A 22192-nucleotide genomic window follows, 5' to 3' on the forward strand; every position below is an offset into this window, starting at 1 on the left:
TACTGCAGCTCACACAAGCCCACACAAGTTCACACAATGCTAACCCATACACCATGCTATATGCTCGACTCTACTAGTATGGAAGCCCCTCATCCCGTCGAGGGCGCTTGTCCTGCCGCCACTGCTCGTCCCCAGGCCGCTTGACCCCCTGCGGGCCGCCACCGCCGCCAAACGTCGGACCCGACGTCGGCCGTACCCCACCCGCAAGTCGGAGGCCACCAGGTGGTGGCGGAAGGCCACGCCCCGGTCCTCCAGGTGGCCCGCCTCCTCCGGCGAGCTTGAACGGCGGTGGTGGTAGCCCGCCGCCGGGCCCGCGGTTGCCGCCTGGCCCACCACTGCCCATCGGAGGACGCGACTGGAAACCACCAGGACCCGGTCCCGGTGGACGGAACGGTGGTCCACCAGGGCCTCCGGGACCACCGCCATAAGGTGGTCGGCCGCCAGGAGGAGGACCGCCGTGGGGAGGGCCGCCATGAGACCCGCCCGGTCCACGACCACCACCAAAGACTGAAGGGGGTGGTGGTCCACGGTTCTGCTGGTACGCCGGCTGCAGCTGCTGCGGCCGAGGTCCGTTGCTCCACGCTGGCGGCTTAGACGCCTGTGGGGGAGCCTCCGGAATGCCATCGCGCTGCCTCGTCGTCATCTCGTGTGAGGACTCGAGCGCGGGGAAACTGAACATCAGCGCTCGTTCGGGGCGCACGCGACTCACTTTCCAACCCTTGCCACCTGCGGGCCGGTCCAGAACCAAACATGGTCCAGCGCCTCGCTCGCCGTGAGCCGCTTGGCCGGGTTCAGCAAGAGAAGCTTGATCAAGAGGTCGGCTCCCGCGCGGTCCATCCTGTCGGTGTCAGCATATGCGCACCCCCGACCACCTCGCACTCACCCCCAATCCTTCGCATGCAGCAAGAGCGACTTGTGGTCCCTGTGCGTCTTCTCCCACGGTTCATCGTGCTCGTGGCCGTTGCCGTTGAAGCCGGGCAGGTCCCTCCACCCAGGCCAGTTGATCTCGGAAGGCGGCCCGACCCTTGAAAAGATCTTGAAGCACTGGTCTTGGTCCGACTCGCCAGGGAAGATGGGATGGCGGTTGTACATCTCGCCAAGGATGCAGCCCATCGACCACATGTCGATGGCCGTCCCGTAGTTCTTCATGCCGAGGAGCAGCTCTGGCGCACGGTACCAGCGAGTAACGACTAAGTTGGTGTACTCGTACTCGCCGTGCTTTGGAAGCGGCTCGACACCAAGCGTCCGTGCAAGGCCAAAGTCGGCGATCATGGCGTGGCCGTCCTTGCCAACGAGGATGTTCGCCGTCTTCAAGTCGCGGTGGATAATGTTGTTGCTGTGCATGTAGAACAATCCGTCGAGGATCTGGCGGAAGATGAGCTTCTGGGTCGAGTGCAGGATCTTGAAGTCCTTGTTGAGGAGCAGGCCACACAGGTCGTGCTCCATGAACGGGAAGACCATGAACACCTCGCTGCGGTAGCTGCGGTCCTTTGCTGCTTCTGGCTCGTCAGCGACGCCCACGTCGCCCGACTCACTCCTCTCGACGACCATGTCGAGGATCGGTACCACATTCTTGTGGTTCAACTCCTTCAGGATCTTGATCTCGCGGACAGTCGTGACGGAAACACCGTCTCTCAAGTTGTGTGTGATTAACTTCTTGAGCGCAACCGGGCGCTTGGTCGCGAGCTCGATGGCTTTTGTGACCACTCTGCATGGGTCAGCTCCCGCACAAACACGCGACCCACCCAAAGGTTCCCTCTCCGAGCTTCGTGCCAACATCATACGCCGCCAGCGTCGTCGTTCCCACAAACTCGCGGCTGTACGCTGCCGTCTCCTGCGCCGCAGTCGGGAAGCGGAACATCTTTGGCTCGGGGCGCGCTGGCGTCTCGCCTTCCTTCACCACTGGCGTTGACACGCGCGTGGTAGGCTCGATAAGATTGCGGTTCGGCGCCGACGGCCGGGGGACGTATGCGGGCGCCTTGGCGTCTAGGGGCTTGGGCTTGGGCGCCGGTGCCGGCTCGGCGTCCTCTGCTGGCGGGGCCGGCGGGGGCGGGGGCGAGTCTGCGGGCGGCGGAGGTGGGGGCGGAGGGGACGCTGGCGGCGGAGGCGGAGGCTCGTCGGCCGGTGGGGGAGTCGGTGGCCGCTTGCTCTCCTTGGGCGGGGCCGGCGCGGGCTCCTCGTCGCCAATCTCGCCCTCCTCAGGCTCGGGGCCCGTCTTCTTCGGGCTCGAGAGGCGCTGGGCCAGGGGAGGCGGCGTCGGGGTTCGCCTACGCCCCCGCTGCGGCTCGTCACGGTAGCCGCCGCCTCCTCCACCACCACCGCCAACACCACCATCGTACCCGGGCCGCCTGTCGTACCTTCGGTCGTCGTACCGCGGCTCCGGTCGCCTATCACGGCTGTCGTACCGCGGGCGCTCGTCATACCTGTCGCGCTCGTCGTAGCGTTCCCGCTCACCGTAGGGCGGGAACCCGCGTGGGCCTCCGTAGCCTCCATGCCGACGGTCGTCCTCCCTGCGGGGGGAGAACCGGCCGCCGTGGCGCGGCGGGGAGCGGTATCCCCCTCCGCCCTGCCGCTCGCGATCCCAGTCAGACGGTGCCCGCCACTCATCGGCATGGTAGCGATCGCGGGGCGGCTCGCGGGGTGGTTCTCGCCTGCCGTCCCACTCTGGCCGCCTGTCGCCGGGGTGAGGCCTGTCACCGTGTGGCCGGTCGCCGTGTGGCCGGTCGCCGTGGGGCCTTTCCCCGGGGTGTTGGTGCGGGTTCTGCGCCGCCCGGTCCTGCGGGTGCGAGTGGAAGCGGCGCGGCGAGCGGCCGCCGCTGCTGTTGCTCGGCGGTGCCGGGGGATCGCGGCGCAGCGGCGCTGGCTCAGCGGGCTTGGTGGACGCCGGCGCCGACCACTCGGGCTTGGGCGGCAGCCCGGCGGGGAGCGGCGCGAGGCTCTTGGTCGGGGACGAGTGGGCGCGCTTCGAGGGGCTCACGCTCCGCCGCCGGTCGCCGTTGCTCGGGCCGGCGTCGGGATGCCACTCTGTCCTCGAGGGGGACATTGTGGACGGGTGCGGGGATGGGTCGCTTTTGATGCGGGGGGTGTGGTACGGTGGCAAATCAAGATGGATAGGGAGAGATAGGTGGTGCGTATGGGATGCCTAGAGGGGGGCGGGAGGGGTCGAGAGGAGGAGAGGTGGGGGATATGGCAAGGTGGTATGGACAATAACGAGAAGGATGTTGGGGGAAGCCGAATCCGTCTGGAGCGAGAGAGATTGTTGCGGAGACGGGGTGGGTGAGGTGGAGGCTAATTGGGTAGTCTAGCCACGTGGCGAATACAATGGCGCGGGCAGAGAATTAGAAGTGCATGTCAATAGGATTTGTATTGGGCATCAGTGTGCTGTCTGGTGTCCGCTCTGCTTCTGCAGTGCATCGACGAGGGCGCCACTGCCACTGGGGCATGGGCCGTACTCAGAGGCACGACGCAGCGCAGCTTGCACAAGCATATCTGCATTCTGCCAAAGACTTTACAACGAAGAACAACGCCTACCACGGCTGCATGAGACCGAACCCGCGCGTCTCCCAAGACGCAGCAATCACGTCCTCGACCTCGGCGCTGTCGGCGTCGTCGGCCCACGCCGACGCGACGTCCTGGTCCTCATCGCTGGGGGACACGGACCAGCCGTCGTCGCTGACGTCGCTGAAGCTGTCGGCGATGGATGACAAGAGCGAGGCCGGGGCCGAGGGCGACGAGCTCCAGGTGGAGTAGAGCTCGATGTGGTCAAACGACGCGGGGGTCGACGTGCCAGACGACGCGGGGAACGAGGCGGCAGAAAGGGCTGGAGACGGGGGCCAGGAGGCGTCGGAGCGCACGACGGTCGGGACCATACTGAGGTCGAGCGTAGGCATGACGAGCTCGTGGACGCTCGCGGCTGACATCGACGCCGCGGGGCGGGGCGCGCGCGGCGCATCGTCCCACACCTCCATGATCTGGTGCTCCTCAGTCGCGGAGAGGCGCTCCGCCTTCCGACGCTCACTCAGTGCCCACCACACCCCGCCGTCGACGTCGAGCGTGTCGCCCAGCAGGGCGATGACGTCGCCCGCCGAGCGCTCGGCGAACACGATGCGCAAGATGTCGAGGTTGCCGTGGTGGTCGGTCGTGATCTCGACGCTGACCGCCGGCCCGCCGTTCAGCGGGTCGAGCACGCCCAGCCCCTCAAGCCGCGCGAGCAGGGGTATGACGCGGCCCGAGCCGAGCGCGTACGCCTCGTGCAGGGGGAGTATGCCGGCCGTCAGGCGCGCGAGCACGGCGACGCCGATCTCGGCGTCGGCGTAGGGCACGTTAGGCGTCGGGGCGAGCAGGAGGCCGAGGTTGGCCGCGAGGGGGAGGGCGAGGGTCGCGACCGCGCCGGGGGTCACGAGGGACTCGGGCGTGGGCGGGAGTTCCACCGCAGCGTCCTCAGCCACAGCGCCGAGGGGGAAGTAGTGGGCGAGCTCGCGGAGGATGGCGCTGCGCTCGCTCGCGGTTGACGGCGTGCGGGGCTTGCGGCGGGGGGCGCGGATGCCTGCCTTGGCGGCACGCTGCTTGCGGGTGGCGCGGACATAGGGCGTGTACCGCGCGGCGCGGGGCAGCGTCGCCTCGCCCTCGTCGTCGAAGATGCTAGCGAAGGCGCGGAGCACGACCGGCACGTTGCCCGTCGCCCCAGAGCCGGGGAACGCGCCCGCAGGCGGCGTGGTGGCAAAGGTGCGCGCCGCGCCCAGCCCGGTGGAGGCGGGGATGGCAGCGCCGCGCGGGGTGCGGGCGCTAGGCCGGAAGGTGGTGCGGCGGAACGCGCCGTTGAAGGGCTTGTACGCGGCGTGCGTGGCGTAGTTTACGCGGGCCGGCGCCGCCGCGTGGGAGAGGAGGTGGGCTGGCGTGGATAGCGAGGTGAAGGTCGCGTGGAGGGCGCGCGAGAGCGCGGTGCGCAGCCGCGCGTGGATGTGCGCTGCGGGCCGGGCGGGCGCGCGCACCGACGCCGCTGCCTTGCGCAGCAGCGTGCTGAGGGAGGTCGAGGTGTGCCGCGCTATCATTTGGTCATGGTGCGCGAGGCAGAGTGGTGAGTTGAGGGTGGGCGTGAGGGCATGCACCCGGTTTTATGGCGTGCGTGCCACTTGGGTGCCGAGACGCCGCGCGTTTGCCACTCTGCCGATCTGTGCCAGACGATGACTGTGCGCCGAACAAACCCGGCAGGCAGGCGGCCGGCACGGCCTGGCGTCATGGCACGTGGCAACACGTGGCGCCACGGAGCATCTGACTCTAGGACGGCCAGGCGTGCAGGCGCACACTCTTGCAACTGTAACATGCACGCATCGTAGCCCAACTGCCAGGTCAAATGTCCACGGCCACCACGCCAATGCCACACCATGCATCACTAGAAAATCGACGACTTGCGATTACGCTTCTTGACCTCCTTGTCGTCCTTGTCGTCCGGTGGCGGGGTCGCATCACGCTGGCCCTCGAACGAGCCTCGGCTGCTGCCGCCGTTGCTCGTCGAGCGCGTCATGCTCGGAGCGACGGCCGATTTGCCCTGGTCACTGATACGACGCACGAACCCCTTGATACTCGACAGGCGCTTGCGGCGCTTGCCCTCAGTCGCTTCGACTGGCGCCTCCTCAGTGCTTGGCCCCGCCCGCTGCGACTGCGAGCGCTGGACGGTTACCGCCGCCGCCGCCGACGCCGCCGACGAAAAGTCGATCGAGCGACGGCGGTGCCCTGACTTGCTTGACGTACGCGACATGACGGGTGACGGCGTGTCGTGGCCTTCCGCCTCAGACGGGAACGACACGGCAGGACGCTTCGGCGCCGGCGTCGACGCACCGGTCTCCGTCGTTGGCTCGGGGTGATCTGGCTCGAGGGGGACGAGCTCGGACGGGGGCTCAGCAACGGCCTGGGCATACGACACCCCCTCCACGACCTTGCTGTCGCTGGCGACCACAACTGGAGAACTAGGCTCCGGCTCCGCTTCAGAGTGCTCGTTGACCGTGCTTGGAGGGCTCGCACGGTGGATGTGAACCTGCTCGGCCGCCTCGTCGACCTCCTTCTCAAGTGCCTCGGCCACACCCTCGCGCCCTTTCTCGACGGCCTCGGCCACAGGGGCGGTGATCGCCGAGGGGTCGTCGGCGCCGGAGAGCATTTCGGCCTCGGTGAAGATCTGCTTCTTCCACATTACCGCAAACTGGCCGTTAAGCTTGATGAGGTCGTGGTACGTTCCGTGCTCGAGCACCTTGCCATCCTTCATAACGACAATCTGGTCCGAGTTGATGATGGTCGACAAGCGGTGCGCAATGGACAGGCTTGAGCGGTTCTTTGCGAGCTCGGCGAGTGCCTTCTGGATCTCGCGCTCCGTCTCCGTGTCGAGTGCTGATGTCGCCTCGTCGAGAACAAGAATAGCCGGCGACTTGAGGAACATGCGGGCGAGACTGACGCGCTGCTTCTCACCACCAGAGAGTCGCACACCGCGCTCGCCGACAATCGTCGAGTAGTCGTCGGGGAAAGTGAGGATACGGTCGTGCAGCTTGGCAGCCTTGGCAGCCGTGATAATCTCGTCGTCGGTCGCACCCTCCTTGCCGTACGCAATGTTGGCACCGATCGTGTCGTTCCAGAGCACGCTGTCTTGGGGCACAATACCGATGGCACGACGCAGACTGAGCTGGGTGACCTCTGAGATGTCCTGTCCGTCGATGAGAATGCGTCCCCCGTTGATGTCGTAGAAGCGGTAGAGAAGGCGCAGAATGGTCGACTTGCCGGAACCCGACTCGCCGACAAGGGCCATGCTCTCGCCCTTGTCGATCTTGAACGACACGCCGCGAAGCGCAGGGGTCTCCCCGTCGTACGAAAAGTGCACGTCCTGGAACTCGATGACACCGTCTGTGACCACCAGGTCCTTGGCTCCTGGCTTGTCCCTGATCTCGGTCGGCTGGGCGAGGAGGCTGAAGAGCTTCTCGGCGTCAGTCGAGTTCTGGTTGAGCTGGCGGTAGAGCGTGCCGAGACGGTCCAAGGGTGCGTAGAGCTGCTGAAGGTAGGCGATGAAGGTAACGAACTGGCCTGGCTGCGATTCGCCAGTCAGGATGCGCTGGGACATGATGATGGATCCAGCGAGCACACCCAGCGACATGAGGAAGCTCTGGCAGAGGTTGAGTAAGTTGAAGCTGACGAGGACCTTGGCCTCGGTCTCCTGGTACGCGAGGATGGCACCTCTGAACCGCTCCGACTCGCGTCTCTCAGCGGTAAAGTACTTGACGCTCTCCCAGTTGGTCAAGACGTCGGAGGCAATGCCGCGCGTCTTGATGTCCCGGTCGATCATCTGACGGCGGAGCTTTGTGCGGTAGCTAGTGAAGACGATTGAGAAGGTGACGTAGGCGAGCATGACGCAGCCGAGCAGTGTGCCGAGCGTCCTGTCGATCATGAAATAGAAGTAGAGGAACGCGAGGACAATATCAACGATTGTTGGTGCAGCCGAGAAGAGAAGAATCTGGAGGAGGTTGTTGATTGCCGATCCGCGGTCGATAATCTTGAGCACTTCGCCCGTGTTGCGCTTGGTATGGAAGGCGAGCGAGAGGTCGAGGAGGTGGTTGAAGAGCAGGAGCTGCATCTCGCGGTCGGCGTACTGCTGAACGGGGACCCAGAGCAGGTTCTGGAAGAAGCCGAGGAAACCGCCTCCCTGGATTGCGCGGAGGCCGACATAGCCCGCGAGGTATGGCCAAGGGGATGGCGGTGGGGGCGACGATGGCGCCTTGGGCCGCCCACTCGGCGAGTTGGCAATGAGGGCAGTGACGAGCTGACCCAGCATGTTGGGCACGGCGATGTTGACGAGGCGGCCGCAGATGAGAATGAAGACACAGAGGAGGCAGCAGACCTGGAGCCTCCAGCTTGTCGAGGGCCAGAGGTACGGCCTGAGCTTCCACAGCCTGGTCCAGAATGCCTTCCACGAGATGCCTTGGATCTCATCCTTCTTGACGCCGAGTTTCTTTGGGATGACGATCTGCTTCTGCACGCCGGACGGCGACGCCGTGCCGCCCGGCGCGCCGCCGCCGAGGATAGTCGGGGTGCCCAGCGCGGTCTGCGGAGCGATGGACGGGTCGCGGCTGGTGGACGTACCGCCAGTGATGCTCGCCTCGGCGTCAAACGTGCCGTACACGCCGAGGCCAGTGGGCTGGGTGGGAGCCGGGGCGAGCAAGCCCGTGCGCTCGTCTGCGGCCTCAAAGCGGATGATAGGGTTGGTCACGAGCGCCACGAGCACGGGGAGCAGTAGGAGGCGCAGGGCCGAGGGCGGGAGGACGAGGAGGTTGAAGATTCGCTGGGCGGGTTCTGGGTGGGTGAGCATGAGCACTGGCCCGACGCCATCAGGATTGCCGCCGATGGGCGGGGGGTGGGTCGCAGGTTGCAGGCCGCAGATTTGCAGTTTGCAGCAGTTGATCCGAGGCAGTGTAGCGCACCGCCCAGAGATCCCCAGCCACACACTCACCACTGTGGACCTCCTGAATGACAGAGAGGACGAGATTGGGCACCTCGAGGCCGAAGGCCAAAAGGGCGAGGAGCACGATGGCCTTGTCGCCCCAGCGCGTGCGCCACTCGGCGATGATAGCGGCCAGAAAGTAGACGGTGAGTCCGCCGAGCGCGTGCGCTGCCGACGAGTAGATGTACCAGTCCGAGTGGGAGACGCCGCGCGCGTTGGCAGTGAGCAGGTCGGCTGTGAGGACGGCGGCCTCGGCGGCGCTCGTCGCCGCGAGCGCAAGCAGAACCAGCAGGATCCAGCCGCGCCGCGGCGTGACCGTCTTGATTGTGACGGCTCTGATGCCGTCTGGTTCTGGGGGCGGCGCTGCTGGCGCCGGTATGAGGGAGAGGACGGGGAGGGCCAGTACGGCCGGGGTTATGATGTGGATTAGTTGGAGGGCGGTGGGCATGGTGGCTGCGTGTCAGCGGGGCAATGGAGAGCAAGCCGCACCTGTGCCCGCTGTGCGGTCTGCCGGGTCTGGATGGACAAGGGAGAGTGAGTATGTGTATGTTGTTGTGCTTGAAGCAAGAGGAGAGAGAACGACTGGTCTTAAGGATACGACGAGGAGGGGAGGCAGACTACAAGCCATGCAAGTGTCAGCAGGACGCCGCAGTGACGCGTTGCGTCATAGCGCCGACAAGTCGCGCGGCAACCGCCGGACTGTCTCAGCCGCTGCCACTCGGCCCTCTTCGACTCGCTCCCACGGCGTTCACATCTCCTGCAACTCGAAACGTCGGGCCGTCCGACAACAAGAGAAACACCGAACATTGGGTATCTGCATGGGATATGGTTGCGACAAGACTGCCGTCTACAGCGACAAACCAGTGACAAGTCTGGCGTGACGCCCGTACAGCCTTGGCAAAGCGCACGCCAGTGGAGTATACAAAAATCTCCACTGCAATTAGGGCACCCTAGAGGTAGACCATGGAGGAACTTAAGGTGGGGGCAGGGGAAAGGGGGAATGAATCTGTGCTTGACACTGAACAGGCAGAGGACCGCCAGCCAGAGGTGGGGAAGAGAGCAGACAAGACGATTGCGAGGCGCACGCAGCGGCGCCGTCTACTTCTTGACACCCTGCCAGATTCCGATACCGATCGCGACAGCAACAATGATGATGATAATGACTATCGCGCGAGTCAGCAAGGCTTCACGCCAACGACAGCCGGGCACTCACGGATGATCCAGAAGCAGATCCACTTTTTCCTGCGGCGTGCGATGGCCTTCTTCGTGGCCTCGTCGAGCTGCTGGTTGCTGCGGCTGTCAGCACGGCCCATGTGGCCATCCTCCAAGACTCACCCTGCGCGGATGTCCTCGGAAACCTGGAGCGTGTGGTTCTCGACCTGCTGGATAGACTCGTCCTGCTGCTCGACCAGCTGAGCCATCTCCGAGAACATTTGGGTGAGCTCGCTCATGGTCTTCTCAATCTTCTGCAGCTCGGCGTGACGCTCCTGCACCTCGCGGAAGGCACCGCGGGCAGCGCCATAGCGGTTGGTGTTGAGGAGAGCCTGGGAGAAGACCTGGGTGTCGCCGCTGTCCACAATCTGCTGAATCTCGGCCTCGGAAGCGTCCGGCTTGACAATCTTGAACTGACGCGCCGCGCGGTCGCGGGTCTTCTGACGGTAGTCCTTCTCGACCTGCTGGTGCTCGGAAAGAGCCTTCTGGAAACGGGTCTTGACGGTATCGGCCTGCGCCTTCAAGGCCTTGTCGCCCCGGATGTTCTTGTACAGACCCTTGATAGCAGTTTTGGCCTCCTCGCGGAGCTGCCTTGCGTCGTTGCTGAGCTGGTCGGCGTAGGCAACAGCGTTGGGGTCCGTCGAGTTCTGCATGTGTCAGCAGGGAACTCTTGGCGAGGACATCGAGGAGCCGCAAGGTGGCAGCGCTAACACAGGCAGGAAGCCCATCAACGTCACGCTTGCCACCATCGCATGCAGTCACGCCGTGTCCAACTCCACCATGCCGGCTCGCGCCGACGCGGAGATGATGACGACGACTGGGATGCAACGTGTTGGGCCCTCCACCAATGCACCGCCCGGGATGCGTGGTCGTCACCGATACTTGACGGCGGCGCCGAAAAATCATCCACCAGCCCTGCCTAACTCACCAAGCTAGCAATCTGGGCCTGCCTGACAGCCTGGATCTTCTGCTCGAGCTCGGCGAGGATCGAGTTGGTAGCGCTGAGCTGCTCCCAGAAGCCGCTGCCGGTGTCCTTGGGCGTAGTGCCGTAGCCAGGGGTCTTGCCACCATAGCTGCCGGGGGTGTTGTATCCACCTCCCTGGGGAGGAGTGTAAGGCGCCTCGGGCATCTGGGCATAGGGGTTGGCAGCCTGGGCGGGGTAGCCAGGGGAGGGAGCATTCTGGTCTCTGCGGGCGGTGTTAGCGCGTTCGACGCGAAGGATGGTGCGTCTTGCGCTAGATGGGTCTGAGCGCGCAGCCGTTTCGAACGCACCCGTACGACTGGTTGATGCCCTGTGGAAGGAGGCGTTAGCTGTCGCTCGTCACAACAACGGAAGGGCTGTGAGGTGGATGGATGTGATGGGAGGGGGGGTCATAGACGGATACTTACAGCCTGCTGCAACCTGTTACGAGCCATGACGAGGAAGGCCTAGTTGGCGAGGTGGGATGGGTAAAGATGAGAGGGGAATGGAGAAGAGTTGCAACGACCAAGAGATGTAGGTCGCGGTATCAAAGGGGGGGCTGTGAAGTCGAAAGCACGACGCGGTGGTGGTTGTCGCGGTTGGTACTGGCTGGCTGGCGCTGGCGGCGGCGGCGGCGGGAGGTGAGGCGGGAGGGTGACACGAGCCAGGGGATTGCCCGTTCGCGATTGTGTTGCCAGGCGGGATGTTTTGCTCCTTGTCGTCGTCGTCGAGAGAGAGACGTGTCACAAAAATCCAAACAGTGTAGGCGTCACTGGGATCAACAATGCCAGAGGAAAGTGATGGGATGGAGGAAGGAGGAAGGACGACGAGGAAGGAGCGTGGATGATTGCGAGTGGGATGGGTGTCGTGGGTGGGATGTGGTGTGTGTGTGGTGTGGGTGCACTGCCTGCACTGGGTGCATGCGCGCTGCGTGCGTGTCTTACTCTACTCCGCCTGGCTTTCGAGGAATCTCCATAAGGCCCATTTGGGCCCATTTCCATTTTTGTAATACTCCATTTTGTAATCAACCCATTAAGGGTCACTGACTTTTTTTACAACCCCGACCCACTCTGGGCCAAAAGTCCAGAGGGAGACGGAACCAAATTGACATCAGAGTGAGTACGTAGTCAGGCCGCGACCCGCGTCGACGGCACGAGGGGCGGGGCGGAGCAGGGCGAGCAGGGCGAGCAGGGCACCGAGGGAGGTTGAGAGCGAGGGAGAGGGACGATGAGGCCGGACGAGGCAGTGGCACCGGCGTCGGCACTGCCAGCACCGCTCTCTTCCTCACTTTTTAATGACGACAGTGCCTATTCCCTCGATTCGATTCGATTGGGGGCGATAGACGGCAGACGGCGGCCCAGCCAGTCAGTCGTATCAGCTGATCCGATCCGTGGAGATGCGGCCGACAACGTGCAACGCGTAAAGACGGCAGTCTACATGAATCTAATCATCGTACCACCTCAATGATGCTAATAATGTCGACGGTTCCTGCGCTGCTGCTACTGCTGTTCCTCGCTCTCCCGCCGCGGCTCGCTCGTCGCCATGACCCGCCTACTTCCTCTTGCCCCCACGCTTGCCGCTACCCTGTTGGGCACGCGCAGGAGGAGTCTTGCCGCCGGGCGTGCCGGCCGCCGGGACTGCTGCGGGACCCGCTTGCGCGTCGGCGCCACCGTTGGCGCCACCACCGCCGGCCAGCTTGGACGAGAGGCTGTGCTGTTAGTTGTGTCGGGGCGCAGCGACAACTCACCTCTCGCTCCAGTCCAGGTTGCGCTGCCAGCCCTGGCGCTGCTCGAGCATCTGCTTTGCCATCTCGGGGTCGGACTCGAGGGCATCCTATCAAGTCAGCACCACCTCTTACACGGACTTCCTCCCCTTCCTCCGCCACGCCGCGTCTTCTGACACAACCCCCTCCCCCGCTGCTCCCCACCAACACACTCACCGTAATCTTCGGCAGCGCAAACGCCATTCCCAGACTCGCGAGCATGAGCAGGATCATGGGCGACTTGAGCATGCCCATGATGTTCATGCCCGGCGGGGCCGTGTAGTACTGCTCTGTGCCGAAGGCCGCGAGCTCGAGGGGGTACGGCAGGCTGGGGACCGCCGACGTCGCGAGGGGGAGCTTGGACGGGTCGAACTTTTGGACGTGGACGTCGCCCTCTTCTGGGATCGTGACGATGATCTGGGGTCAGTGGGGCCGTGGGGGAAACGTACAGGCTGCACGAGGTATCCCGGGACGAGGGACTCGAGGACGTGCTGGCCGGAAGGGACGTCAGAGCTGCGGTGTCAGCGATATCCACTGGAAGGAGAGCGGGGCGTCGCCCCCAGGCCTTCGGCCTGCGCGAGAGCGCCGCCTTCCCCAGCCGTCCTGCTCACATCTCAAACGACCCGTCGGCGTGGAAGCGCGCGCTCTTGGATCCATAGTCGAGCACGACGCGCGCCTCGAGTGGGATGTCGGTCGCGTCTGGGTTGTTAGCAGTTGCCCGTGCTCCGGACGCCGACTCACTCAGCACGGCGGTGCCGACCAGCCTGCCGCGCAGGTCGGCTGCCAATGCGGTTGCGCTGCGGTGTCAGTACATGCAAGAGGCTACCAACTGCACACTCACGACAGTAGGAGAAGCGACGCGAGCTTCATTGCGATGGGGTGGGTGTTGGATGGTTGGTGTTGGGCCAAATGACCGTTGACGCAAGTGGGCGACCTGGAGGGTGGGGTGAGTTGGTGGGTGGGCCGAACCACACGTGGCCTCCACCCTGGCGTCCGCGTCGAGGCGTCAATATGGCACCGACAACACACCCCGGCCAGTTCTGCAGCGATAATGCATAGGAGTAGAGGTAGGTAGTATAGCACAGTGAAGGTGTATAGCATGAGATGCGGCCGGATAGAATGATACAAAACAACAGTGGGTAGGTCTTGGACAGCGGTCTAGGCCGCGTGTATAGGTCTCGACAACGGCGCCACAACTAACGGCGTCCGTGGGAACGGCGGTACCCAAAGTCCTTGAGGAGGGGCTCGAGCCACTCGCTCTTCGCCGTACCGAGCTTGAGAATCTTGCGGTTCTTCCTCGCGTCGCGAATCATGGCCGACGCCGATGGGTACACGAGATCGGCGTACTTGCCGCTCCGGTCGGCGATCTCGGCGCGCGCGGGGTCGGATCGCGCGTCGAGGTACTCGACGAGGTTAACGTGGCCATGGTTGTTGAGGAGGAGGCGCGCCTGCGTGAGCGAGGTAGGGAGCGGGCGGCGCGGTGGGGGCGGCGCGACCGGCGCCGAGGAGGGTAGGTCGGGCAGCGGCATCGGCTCCAGCTCCTCCAGGTCGACGAGCCCGAGCTGGCGTCAGAACGCGACAAGCAGGCCACCCACCTCGATGCACAGTGCCTGCCACAGCCGTAGCTTGTTGGCTTTGTCGCTCATGAACGCCGACGAGTCCTCCAAGAAGCTGTGGCGTCAGGGTTGAAGCCACATACACAATCACCTGTCAATCGACTCGCGCGCCTCCGAGGCATTCGTCACACTGGCGGCGCCCGTGATCGTGCGCCCGGACGAGCGCTCAGTCGCGGCGTCCGTCCAGCCGTCGTCCTCGTCGTCGGCGCCAGAGTCCCCGTGAACGGCTCGGCCGGTGCTCGTCCCCCTGGTTGCCCAGCTCGAGCCAGATACGGTGGCCACCTCGTCGTCGTCATCGTCGCTGTCCAGGAGGGTGTCCACGGCCGAGCGGTACGCGCTCGACGAGGAGCCCGCGATGTCCACCTCTCCCGTGGGCGCGAGCACGATGATCTCGTACTCCTCCGTTCCAGCCGACGACGTGCTGGAGCGGCGTGTGGGCGCGACGGCCACGTAGCTGCCCGCGCTCGACGAGCTGCCGCGGCGCGACGAGCCGACCGAGAGGAGCTCGAACTCGGACGCGAGGTCGGGCGACGAGAGGGGCGCGAGGGTGGACGGGCTCGTGGGCGACGGCGAGCGGCGGGGAGAGGACTCGGCCTCGGAGCTCGAGTACGTGATCATGCTGGTTGGGTGAATGGGAGAATGGATGAGGCGAGGGCGAGGTTAAGAGGGCGTCTCGGGGCCGCCGCTGCCGCCGCCGGTGCGAGTCGAGCGGGCGAGGCGCAATGTCCGTATGCGGCTATGCGGCAATGTACGGCCGTTTGAGTGTCGTCTGCTGTGCGGCAAGTGTAGCGAGTGCATGAGTGAGACACTTGCCGCGAGCCGTTCGAGCTAAGCAGGTCGTCGGGTGGCAAAGTAAACAAATCCAAAGCTGTAATGGGCCTGCCTAATGCGACTTGTAATCACGACGGAAACCGGAAATGCCCGTTAACAGTGCAATAGTGGAGGCTGTCCCGTCGCACCCCCAGCTCGTGACGACACCGGAACAACAACCTTCACTCCACGACACACCGACAGCATGGGCAGCGCGGCGCGGTACCTCTTCTCCGTCTTCGACATCAGCCGGCAGAGTGGGTGCGTGCGGCGGCTCAGCTGACTCCAGTCTTCTTCGAGACGCCGCTGTCCCTCGGCATCGTCAACCTCAAGCCGCTGCGGCCAGGCCGTGGGTGTCCTCGCGTGCTCCTTGCTGACGCGCAGACGTGCTCATCATCTCGAAACGCGTCGTGCCCCGCCTCTCGGACCTCGAGCCGCGCGAGGTCTCGGACCTGTTCCAGACGGTGCAGCGCGTCGGGCGCGTCCTCGAGACGGCGTACAAGGCCGAGGCATTGAATGTTGCGTTGCAGGTGAGTGTGCGCGGTTTGGGGCAGCCTGCGAGCGTATGGGTCCTTTAATGGGGAGTTGAGAGGCGCAGCAGTGGGAGGAGAGGTGGTCGCGTTTCTTGGGGAGAGATCAGACTTCTGGGAGACACGCTGGGAGACTCGTCGTATGAGCAATCTGAGCCAGCCTTTGAGGGACAGCTCGTTCGGCTGCGCAGGGGCAGGCACAAGCGTGGGCGAGGTGCTTGGGATCGGGGGGAACTCTGCCGCTTGCGTGCTTGCGTCGTCTCCATCTCCATATCGGGGCTGAGGGACAACCGCCATGACGAGCCCGAGATCTCACAGATCTACACTGTCGAGCGCGCCGAGACTTCCGTTCTATTTGGAGAGCTCGTGTGTCTTCCTAGCTGGTCTGAGGGACGGCCAGGCTCGGCTGTGGGCAGGAGTCACCATTGTAGATGGTGACCATGCCTCGTGGACTGGCTAGCTAGTGACTTCGAGGGAGAGGGCCACGGTGGGCACGTCCTCTGCGCCAAGTTGCTCGCCTCCACCCTCGGCACCGCACCGAGACACACCCGACATTCCGCGAGACACGCAGCCCAGAAGCGAGACTGACTGGCACAGGACGGCGTCGCGGCTGGGCAGTCGGTCCCCCACGTCCACGTCCACATCATCCCGCGGCTGCGCACAGATTTCGGCGGCAAGGACACGGACAAGATCTACCCCTTGCTAGAGCGGAGCGAGGCGGCACTGGGGGACGACTTGGTGGCCGGGCCCGGCGACGCCAGCGCCACGCCCAAAGCGCCGTTCCGCGAGAGCTCGACGCACGACGACATTGGCGGGTGGGACGTGCCCCCAGATGAGGAGCGCAAGCCGCGCTCGGCGGACGAGATGGAGGCCGAGGCGCAGTGGCTCGCGGGGCTGCTGGCCGACGCCGGCGTCCGCAGCAGCTCCGCGGGCGAGCCTGGCCAGGCCGCATAGCCACTGCATGCCCCACCCCCCCTCTAGCATCGCTGCTACTGCAGCGCAATTGTAACCCATAATCAAGCATAAGAACGTACCGGAGCTTGCACGGAGAGTGACGCAACAAGCTCAAGCCACTGAATGCGCGGGAGGGCTAGCATTGAGTGCGGCGGTGGACTAACAAGCGACGTGAAGGATTTGAGACTCGGAGACTGTCACCGAGTCACCACCACGTGCACTAGCGCTGTGGGATGGTGGGTACCGACGCCGTAAGATGACAGAGGACGTCGGCATCCAGCCCGGCCTGCGCACCTGCGCCGCCATCACTCTGCGCTCCCCGTAAAGTGCAGTGGCGTTGTATCACAGTAGCACAGGCACTTCGGATCGTTCGGTATCAATTCTCAATCGGAGTGGCGCGTGAGGCGGACTCAAGGTTTGGCACCAGCAGCAGCAGCACAAGCGCTAGTGCGAGCTGGGGAGCATGGAGAGGACGCGAGCGAGTATCGGGCAGTCGTGACTCGTCTCTCCTCTCCATCGCCGCCGCCGTCACCGTCGCCGAGCGCGCAACGGCCTACAGCTCCAAACCCAGCCTCGGCGAGCCCCGCAACCCTCGCCGATCGACCAACAGCCACCCGGCCTCGCCTCGGCCGTCGCCGTCGCCGATCCTGAGAACAAACGCCGGGCCTGCTCAAGCGGACATGGGCCGTGGCCTGGCTCGGCGTCTCGAGAATTTCTTGCCTGCTCGCTCTTGTTGTCGCCTGCTCGCTCGCCCATCCGCCAGGCAACGACACTAGGCCAGGGTGAGCCCCCCGACCCCCGGCCAGGCCAACATGACAAACTACACGCGCATCACGACCATCGGCGGGCTCACCATCGCGGCCCTGACGATCGTGTGCTCGCTGTACCTCCTCTTCTCGCTCGCCTCACACGGGCGCGGCAAGCTCCGCGTCCGCCTCCTCATCGGCATCATCGTGTCCGACCTCACCGTCGGGCTCGTCGCGCTGCCCGCGCAGGCGCTGCTCCTCTCTGGCGGGACGATGGGCACAGGCACGCCGGGGTGTAATGCCCAAGGCTTCATCTTCACCACTGCCCTCTTCTCGCAGCACCTGTGGACGCTGTGCATCGCCGTCGCGACCTTCTTGCTCTTGGTAAGCGCCGCTGTTTACCTCTGCTGAAACGCCAGAAATACCCCCTCCACCCCGCCACGACCCTGCTCGAGCGGTGGGCGTGGCTCGCGTGGCCCGTCGTCTGGGGCGTGTCGGCGCTGCACTCGGGCATCTGGATGGCGACGGTCGGCTTCGTGCAGTCGGGCTCGCAGTGCTACTACGGGACCAAGAGCGCGACGCCAAACCTCGACCGCGACCTCGTGCAGTTTATCCCGCGCGCGTTCGTCTTCCTGGCCATTTGCGGGCTCTACACACGCCTGTTCAGCTTCCTCCGCCGGCCAGACACGATCCAGCTGAGCTCCACAGGCGGGTCATTGGGCACGACGAGCGCCGCGGCTCCGACAAGGCCCAAAACGCCGCGGGTCAAGACGCCGCTCGTGTCCTGCCTCCGCGACCCGTCAGCCTCCCTGCCCAACCCCGAGGCGCCGTGGGAGGCCATGGAGTTCATCCACGTCGGCGGCGAGCAGTCGTGGCTCAAGGACGACGAGGCGGACCTCAGCTCCGACCGCAAGCTAAGCGGCAACACGACCCTGGTTGGGAAAGATCGCAAGTTCAGCTTTGTCGGCGAGAAACTTAAGGGGAGCTTCAGCGAGCGGCTCGCCGACAGGGCGGCCCGCAAGCACAGTGTCATGTCGCTCGGGTTTGGCGAGTCCATCGCCGAGGACAGAGCCGGCGCCGATTCCGACTGGACGGTGCTCAACAGCGCGAGTAACAGCGCCCAGGGCACGCCCAGCCGGCCCTTCTTCAGCCCAGAGTACGACCTGGCGGCGCCGAGCCCGACGCGGTCGACCCTGCAGACGGTGCTGCTCGACAAACCGCCACTAGCGCCCCACACCGAGCGGGACGCGTCCCTCTCGCGCGTGGCCTCGCTCCCATTCTCCCTCGGCTCGCAGACGCAGACGCGGGGCAGCGTGCTCCCCGACTTTGACAAGGAGGACGATGGCCCCGGACCCAGCCTCGTCGAGTTCTTCCAGGCCAACCAGATCGCCTCGGGCGTGCGCGCGCCCAAAGAGCAGGACGCGAGCGCGAGCGCGCCGGCCCAGATGAGCGCCACGGCCTACTTCAACCGCCAGGCCAGCCTGCTCATGCTGTACTTCCCCCTCGCGTACATGCTCGTGTTTAGCATCTCGCTCGCCCGCCTCATATACGACATGGTGCACCACCGCACCGACCCCGTGCTCTCGCTCCTGTCCAACTGGATGACCATGGCCGTCGGGCTCATAGACGCGCTGACGTACGGGCTCGCAGAGTACTTGGTCCGCCGGAGGGTGCGGCGCAAGATGCCAGATAGGCTGGATTAGATGGACACTGTTTGTAGGATTAGAATTTTGGTGTACTCTTGCTACTGGCACAACGAGGGGTGCAGCGGGGTCTGCAGTACGCTACTAACGAGCTCTCAGCTGTACAGATGATCGACGGTCACCAAAGTGGCACTCCACCGACCCATCAACGAACTTGACCGGCCTGCTGCATCCTGTCTTCCTAAACCACACACACCACTACACACTACTTTCCTGATACTACCACATTCCCACACCCCGCCTAGAGAGAGTAGATGAACTCGGGGTTCTCAATGTCGGTCATGTCCGAGAACGCGAGGTTGTGCTCGTTGCGGACCTGGCCGTCGACATCCTTCAACGCGGCCTTCTTCTGCTTGTTGCGACGAGCGAGGAGTGTGCGCGTGGTCAAGCACACAATCACAAACCAAGCGTAGAGGCCGAAGTGGATGCACCTGTGAAGGAAGATGTCAGCTTTCTCCTCGCCTCTTCGAGCCCGTTACAACTTACAGAGACGTCTTGTAACGCGGGGCCCACTTCTTCTGGAAGATCTGGGGAGCGATAGCGTTGCCGCCAGCCCAGCCGATGTAGGTGACGGCGTAGGTGATGGAGCGCTTGGTCTGGCCGGCCGAGTTGCGCGAGAGCATGGCGAAGATGGCGGGGTTGCACGCCTGGAAGAACTGCATCATGTACCACGCGACGAGGAGGCCGCCGCGGGTCTTGTTCGTAGGGGCGACGAGCAGGACAACGAGCGAGCCGATAATGTTTGGAATTGCGAAGGCACACATCATGAGGCACGTCTCGCCGGTGAGCTTGATAAAGTAGGCCATGAGGTAGTACGTCGTGATGCCCAAGCACGCGCCGGGGATGCCGAGAAGCTGGGAGGTTGTCACACTGAAACCGAACGCGCGGTTGAGCAACAGGCCAGCGAAGACGTTGATACCGCCGACGATGAGCGTCTGGGAGAAGGCGAGCAGGAAGAGGCAGTAGGTGTAGGGGTCCTTTGCGGCCTCCCAGGCCTGCTCCTTCTTGAAAACCTTCTGCTTGAGCGACTGGTTGTTGCCACGGACGCGCTCAACAAACTTGACCTTGTCCTCCTCGGATGCCCAGCGGGCCTTGGTGGGAGAGTCGGGGAGGAAGATGAGGATGACGAAGCCACAGACGAACGAGAACAGGGCGATGGTGATCGACATCCACTGCCAGCCGTACAGGCCGTTCGGCTTGTTCTTGACGTGGTAGAAGGCGAATCCGAGGAGCGACGAGATGATACCGTTGCCACCCAGCATCGACTGCCAGGCGGCACCGATGGTGGGCTGCTCAGTGGTGGTGAACCATTGGACTGTGAGAGCGAGAAGCTGAGGTGGTTAGCGCTGTTCCTGGGTTTCTGCCACTAATCCCACTCACACCAGGGCCGACGATAGCCTCTGCGAAACCCAGCATGACGCGCAGGGCGAAGACAATCTTGATGTTGAGCGAGAAGGCGAGACCCATGAGCAGCGCCGACCAGATGATGACGGCAACACCCAAGAGCTTTCCGAGCGGGAAGTAGCGGACGAGCTGGGCGCAGAACGGCTCTCCTGCGATGAGACCGACCCAGTGGAAGGTAGACGTGAGGCCGTAGTGGTTGGTGTCGGTGTTGACGTTCTCAATCCATCCCATGATCCTGAAAGGTCAGCCCTGGTCAATATGCACCGCTATCCGCACGACTCCAAGAGCGGGTAGAAGACCAGCGCAAACAATCTGTTGCGCTCGTCCGACTCACGAAGCAGTTCCGATGGTGGACTTGTCGAGGGCCTGGCAGAGGTAGGCCAGCATGAGCAGGGGGAGGACACGCTTCAGCGCGCGGTTGCGCAGACGTCTGTTCTCCTCCGGAGAGATGACAACACTGGAGTCGGTGTAGCCGGCGGCCTCGGTGTCGTCGATGACATTGTCAAGCTTCTTGATCTCGTTGTGGTCGATGGGCTGTTTCTCGTCAATGGCATGGGTGCTCGGGGGCGACATGTTTGCGGTGTGGGCGGCGGCCTTGTACAAGTCGATGCGATGAAGATGTACCGCGACGCAGCCTCGATCTTTTAAGGCGCCGGCGCAACTGTTGCCGCCAGGTCGGTCAGGCGAGAGGGGGACGGCACGCGCTTGGTCGCTCGGAAATCTGACGGCCCGGGCCGCGGGGGCTCACCTGTGATCGCGAGGAGTGTGGAGTGAGACGGCTATCCACAACGATTGCGGTGGTTCATCGCGGCGTGCGCGAGCTGGAGCAGTGGAGAGCCGGAGACGCGCGTGAGGGGCCAGTGTTGCGCTCCAGAGAGGGAGGTGGGGGCCGATGGGTCACCGGTCAGTTGACTGCGGAATATCGGGGTAACAGTGGAGATGGCCGGCCCGGACGGTGTACTGTGCGGTCGAGGGAGTCCAACGAGCCAATGCATCGTTATTCCTGCAGGCAAGAGTGGGGGGATCTGGAGGAGCAGGCGACAACATTGCGAGTCAGGCAACCCGACCGAACTGTGGAAGTAGCCCTAGGTATATCCTGCACGTGGCCCCGCGCGACCCTTGCTGCCAACCCCGGCCACATCCATCACGGCACAGGACGCAGAGGTGCGGGGCATCGTCTGCGGGGCGGGGACTGCCCTTGCGATCGGGCACGGAAATACCCGTGCACATCCAGCGAGCCGTTCGGCAAAGCCACCGAGCACTTGCCACAGCGGCCGCTGGGCCGCCCATCGGACCCGTCCGTTGCACGCAGCACGCACACGGCCGACGACGGAACGTCCTGTAGCCCTCAGGAAGGGCGTGGCCTCACGTTGCGTGGCCTCACGTTGCGTGGCGGCCCGGCGAGCCGAACGGCCCGGGGGTGACGAGGTGACGAAGGTGGCACCCCTCGTGACTGCTTTGCGAGGCTCGCACCGTCGACATCGTGCACCGGGCGGCGCGAAATCATCGGGTCGTGCACTCTGTGCGGCGCACAGAGCGGAGATGCGATGTGGTACTTGGAGACGGGTGCTGATTGCGGGGGTGGGGGAGATGGTGGGCACCGATTGGCGCCCGGGTGCCACTCCGCCACGGGCCGTTCCACGCTCGCTCGGGATCGGTACTGCTGTACGGCCTTCGGTGCGCTCTTGCCCCACCAAGGATATCTGTGCCAGATAGCGCCGTGTCATACGGACATGGCTCGTGGTGGACGACAAGTCATGGCTGTTGACCAGGTGGCGAACTCGGACAGGAGGAACTGGGTTGGGTTCATTTCGCCAGATTCTTACTCCCCATGACCCACCCTCGACTCCGGCTATCGTCGATACATCTCTAGTATGTACACTGATAATTTTACATGTGATTAACGTCAAAGGCGTCGCTGTTAAACTCGTAGCCAAGCATGGCTGAATGCAGGGTATGGCCTGGCCTGCAGGACCTTGGGATTAGGTTATGGGCGGGGTAGCAGCCCCATTGGCAGT

General features: G+C 64.2%; 9 protein-coding genes across 9 annotated transcripts; 2 read left to right on the forward strand and 7 right to left on the reverse strand.

The window, feature by feature from the left end:
• Positions 1-73: 73 nt before the first annotated feature.
• BUR1 (serine/threonine protein kinase, CMGC, CDC2/CDK subfamily) lies at positions 74-3043 on the reverse strand (the record flags this gene model as incomplete). The annotated part of the gene is made up of 5 exons (XM_069352040.1): positions 74-671; positions 710-838; positions 884-1499; positions 1536-1708; positions 1746-3043. 5 exons carry the CDS (start codon positions 3041-3043, stop codon positions 74-76), a joined length of 2814 nt encoding a protein of 937 aa, XP_069209458.1.
• Positions 3044-3527: 484 nt separating this feature from the next.
• Q8F55_003498 (uncharacterized protein) lies at positions 3528-5051 on the reverse strand (the record flags this gene model as incomplete). Its single annotated transcript, XM_069352041.1, has 1 exon — positions 3528-5051. The coding sequence occupies one exon, from the start codon at positions 5049-5051 to the stop codon at positions 3528-3530; it is 1524 nt and encodes a 507-aa protein (XP_069209459.1).
• A 341-nt stretch (positions 5052-5392) lies between these two features.
• On the reverse strand, positions 5393-8924 carry hmt1 (ATP-binding cassette-type vacuolar membrane transporter Hmt1; the record flags this gene model as incomplete). Its single annotated transcript, XM_069352042.1, has 2 exons — positions 5393-8328; positions 8486-8924. The coding sequence occupies 2 exons, from the start codon at positions 8922-8924 to the stop codon at positions 5393-5395; spliced, it is 3375 nt and encodes a 1124-aa protein (XP_069209460.1).
• Positions 8925-9574: 650 nt separating this feature from the next.
• Positions 9575-11104, reverse strand: Q8F55_003500 (uncharacterized protein; the record flags this gene model as incomplete). Its single annotated transcript, XM_069352043.1, has 6 exons — positions 9575-9639; positions 9690-9766; positions 9812-10335; positions 10617-10875; positions 10961-10980; positions 11078-11104. 6 exons carry the CDS (start codon positions 11102-11104, stop codon positions 9575-9577), a joined length of 972 nt encoding a protein of 323 aa, XP_069209461.1.
• Positions 11105-12200: 1096 nt separating this feature from the next.
• Q8F55_003501 (uncharacterized protein) lies at positions 12201-13281 on the reverse strand (the record flags this gene model as incomplete). Its single annotated transcript, XM_069352044.1, has 7 exons — positions 12201-12357; positions 12397-12482; positions 12589-12828; positions 12861-12924; positions 13023-13110; positions 13153-13208; positions 13253-13281. The coding sequence occupies 7 exons, from the start codon at positions 13279-13281 to the stop codon at positions 12201-12203; spliced, it is 720 nt and encodes a 239-aa protein (XP_069209462.1).
• A 326-nt stretch (positions 13282-13607) lies between these two features.
• Positions 13608-14645, reverse strand: Q8F55_003502 (uncharacterized protein; the record flags this gene model as incomplete). The annotated part of the gene is made up of 3 exons (XM_069352045.1): positions 13608-13973; positions 14007-14082; positions 14119-14645. 3 exons carry the CDS (start codon positions 14643-14645, stop codon positions 13608-13610), a joined length of 969 nt encoding a protein of 322 aa, XP_069209463.1.
• A 397-nt stretch (positions 14646-15042) lies between these two features.
• Positions 15043-16321, forward strand: HNT2 (Dinucleoside triphosphate hydrolase; the record flags this gene model as incomplete). Its single annotated transcript, XM_069352046.1, has 4 exons — positions 15043-15094; positions 15127-15186; positions 15222-15367; positions 15965-16321. 4 exons carry the CDS (start codon positions 15043-15045, stop codon positions 16319-16321), a joined length of 615 nt encoding a protein of 204 aa, XP_069209464.1.
• An 812-nt stretch (positions 16322-17133) lies between these two features.
• On the forward strand, positions 17134-18770 carry Q8F55_003504 (uncharacterized protein; the record flags this gene model as incomplete). Its single annotated transcript, XM_069352047.1, has 2 exons — positions 17134-17451; positions 17487-18770. 2 exons carry the CDS (start codon positions 17134-17136, stop codon positions 18768-18770), a joined length of 1602 nt encoding a protein of 533 aa, XP_069209465.1.
• A 241-nt stretch (positions 18771-19011) lies between these two features.
• Positions 19012-20747, reverse strand: Q8F55_003505 (uncharacterized protein; the record flags this gene model as incomplete). Its single annotated transcript, XM_069352048.1, has 4 exons — positions 19012-19201; positions 19257-20101; positions 20151-20409; positions 20509-20747. The coding sequence occupies 4 exons, from the start codon at positions 20745-20747 to the stop codon at positions 19012-19014; spliced, it is 1533 nt and encodes a 510-aa protein (XP_069209466.1).
• Positions 20748-22192: the final 1445 nt, after the last annotated feature.

The sequence above is a fragment of the Vanrija albida genome, assembly GCF_041260175.1.
Source record: "Vanrija albida strain AlHP1 chromosome Unknown contig_3, whole genome shotgun sequence".
NCBI classification, from domain to species: domain Eukaryota; kingdom Fungi; phylum Basidiomycota; class Tremellomycetes; order Trichosporonales; family Trichosporonaceae; genus Vanrija; species Vanrija albida.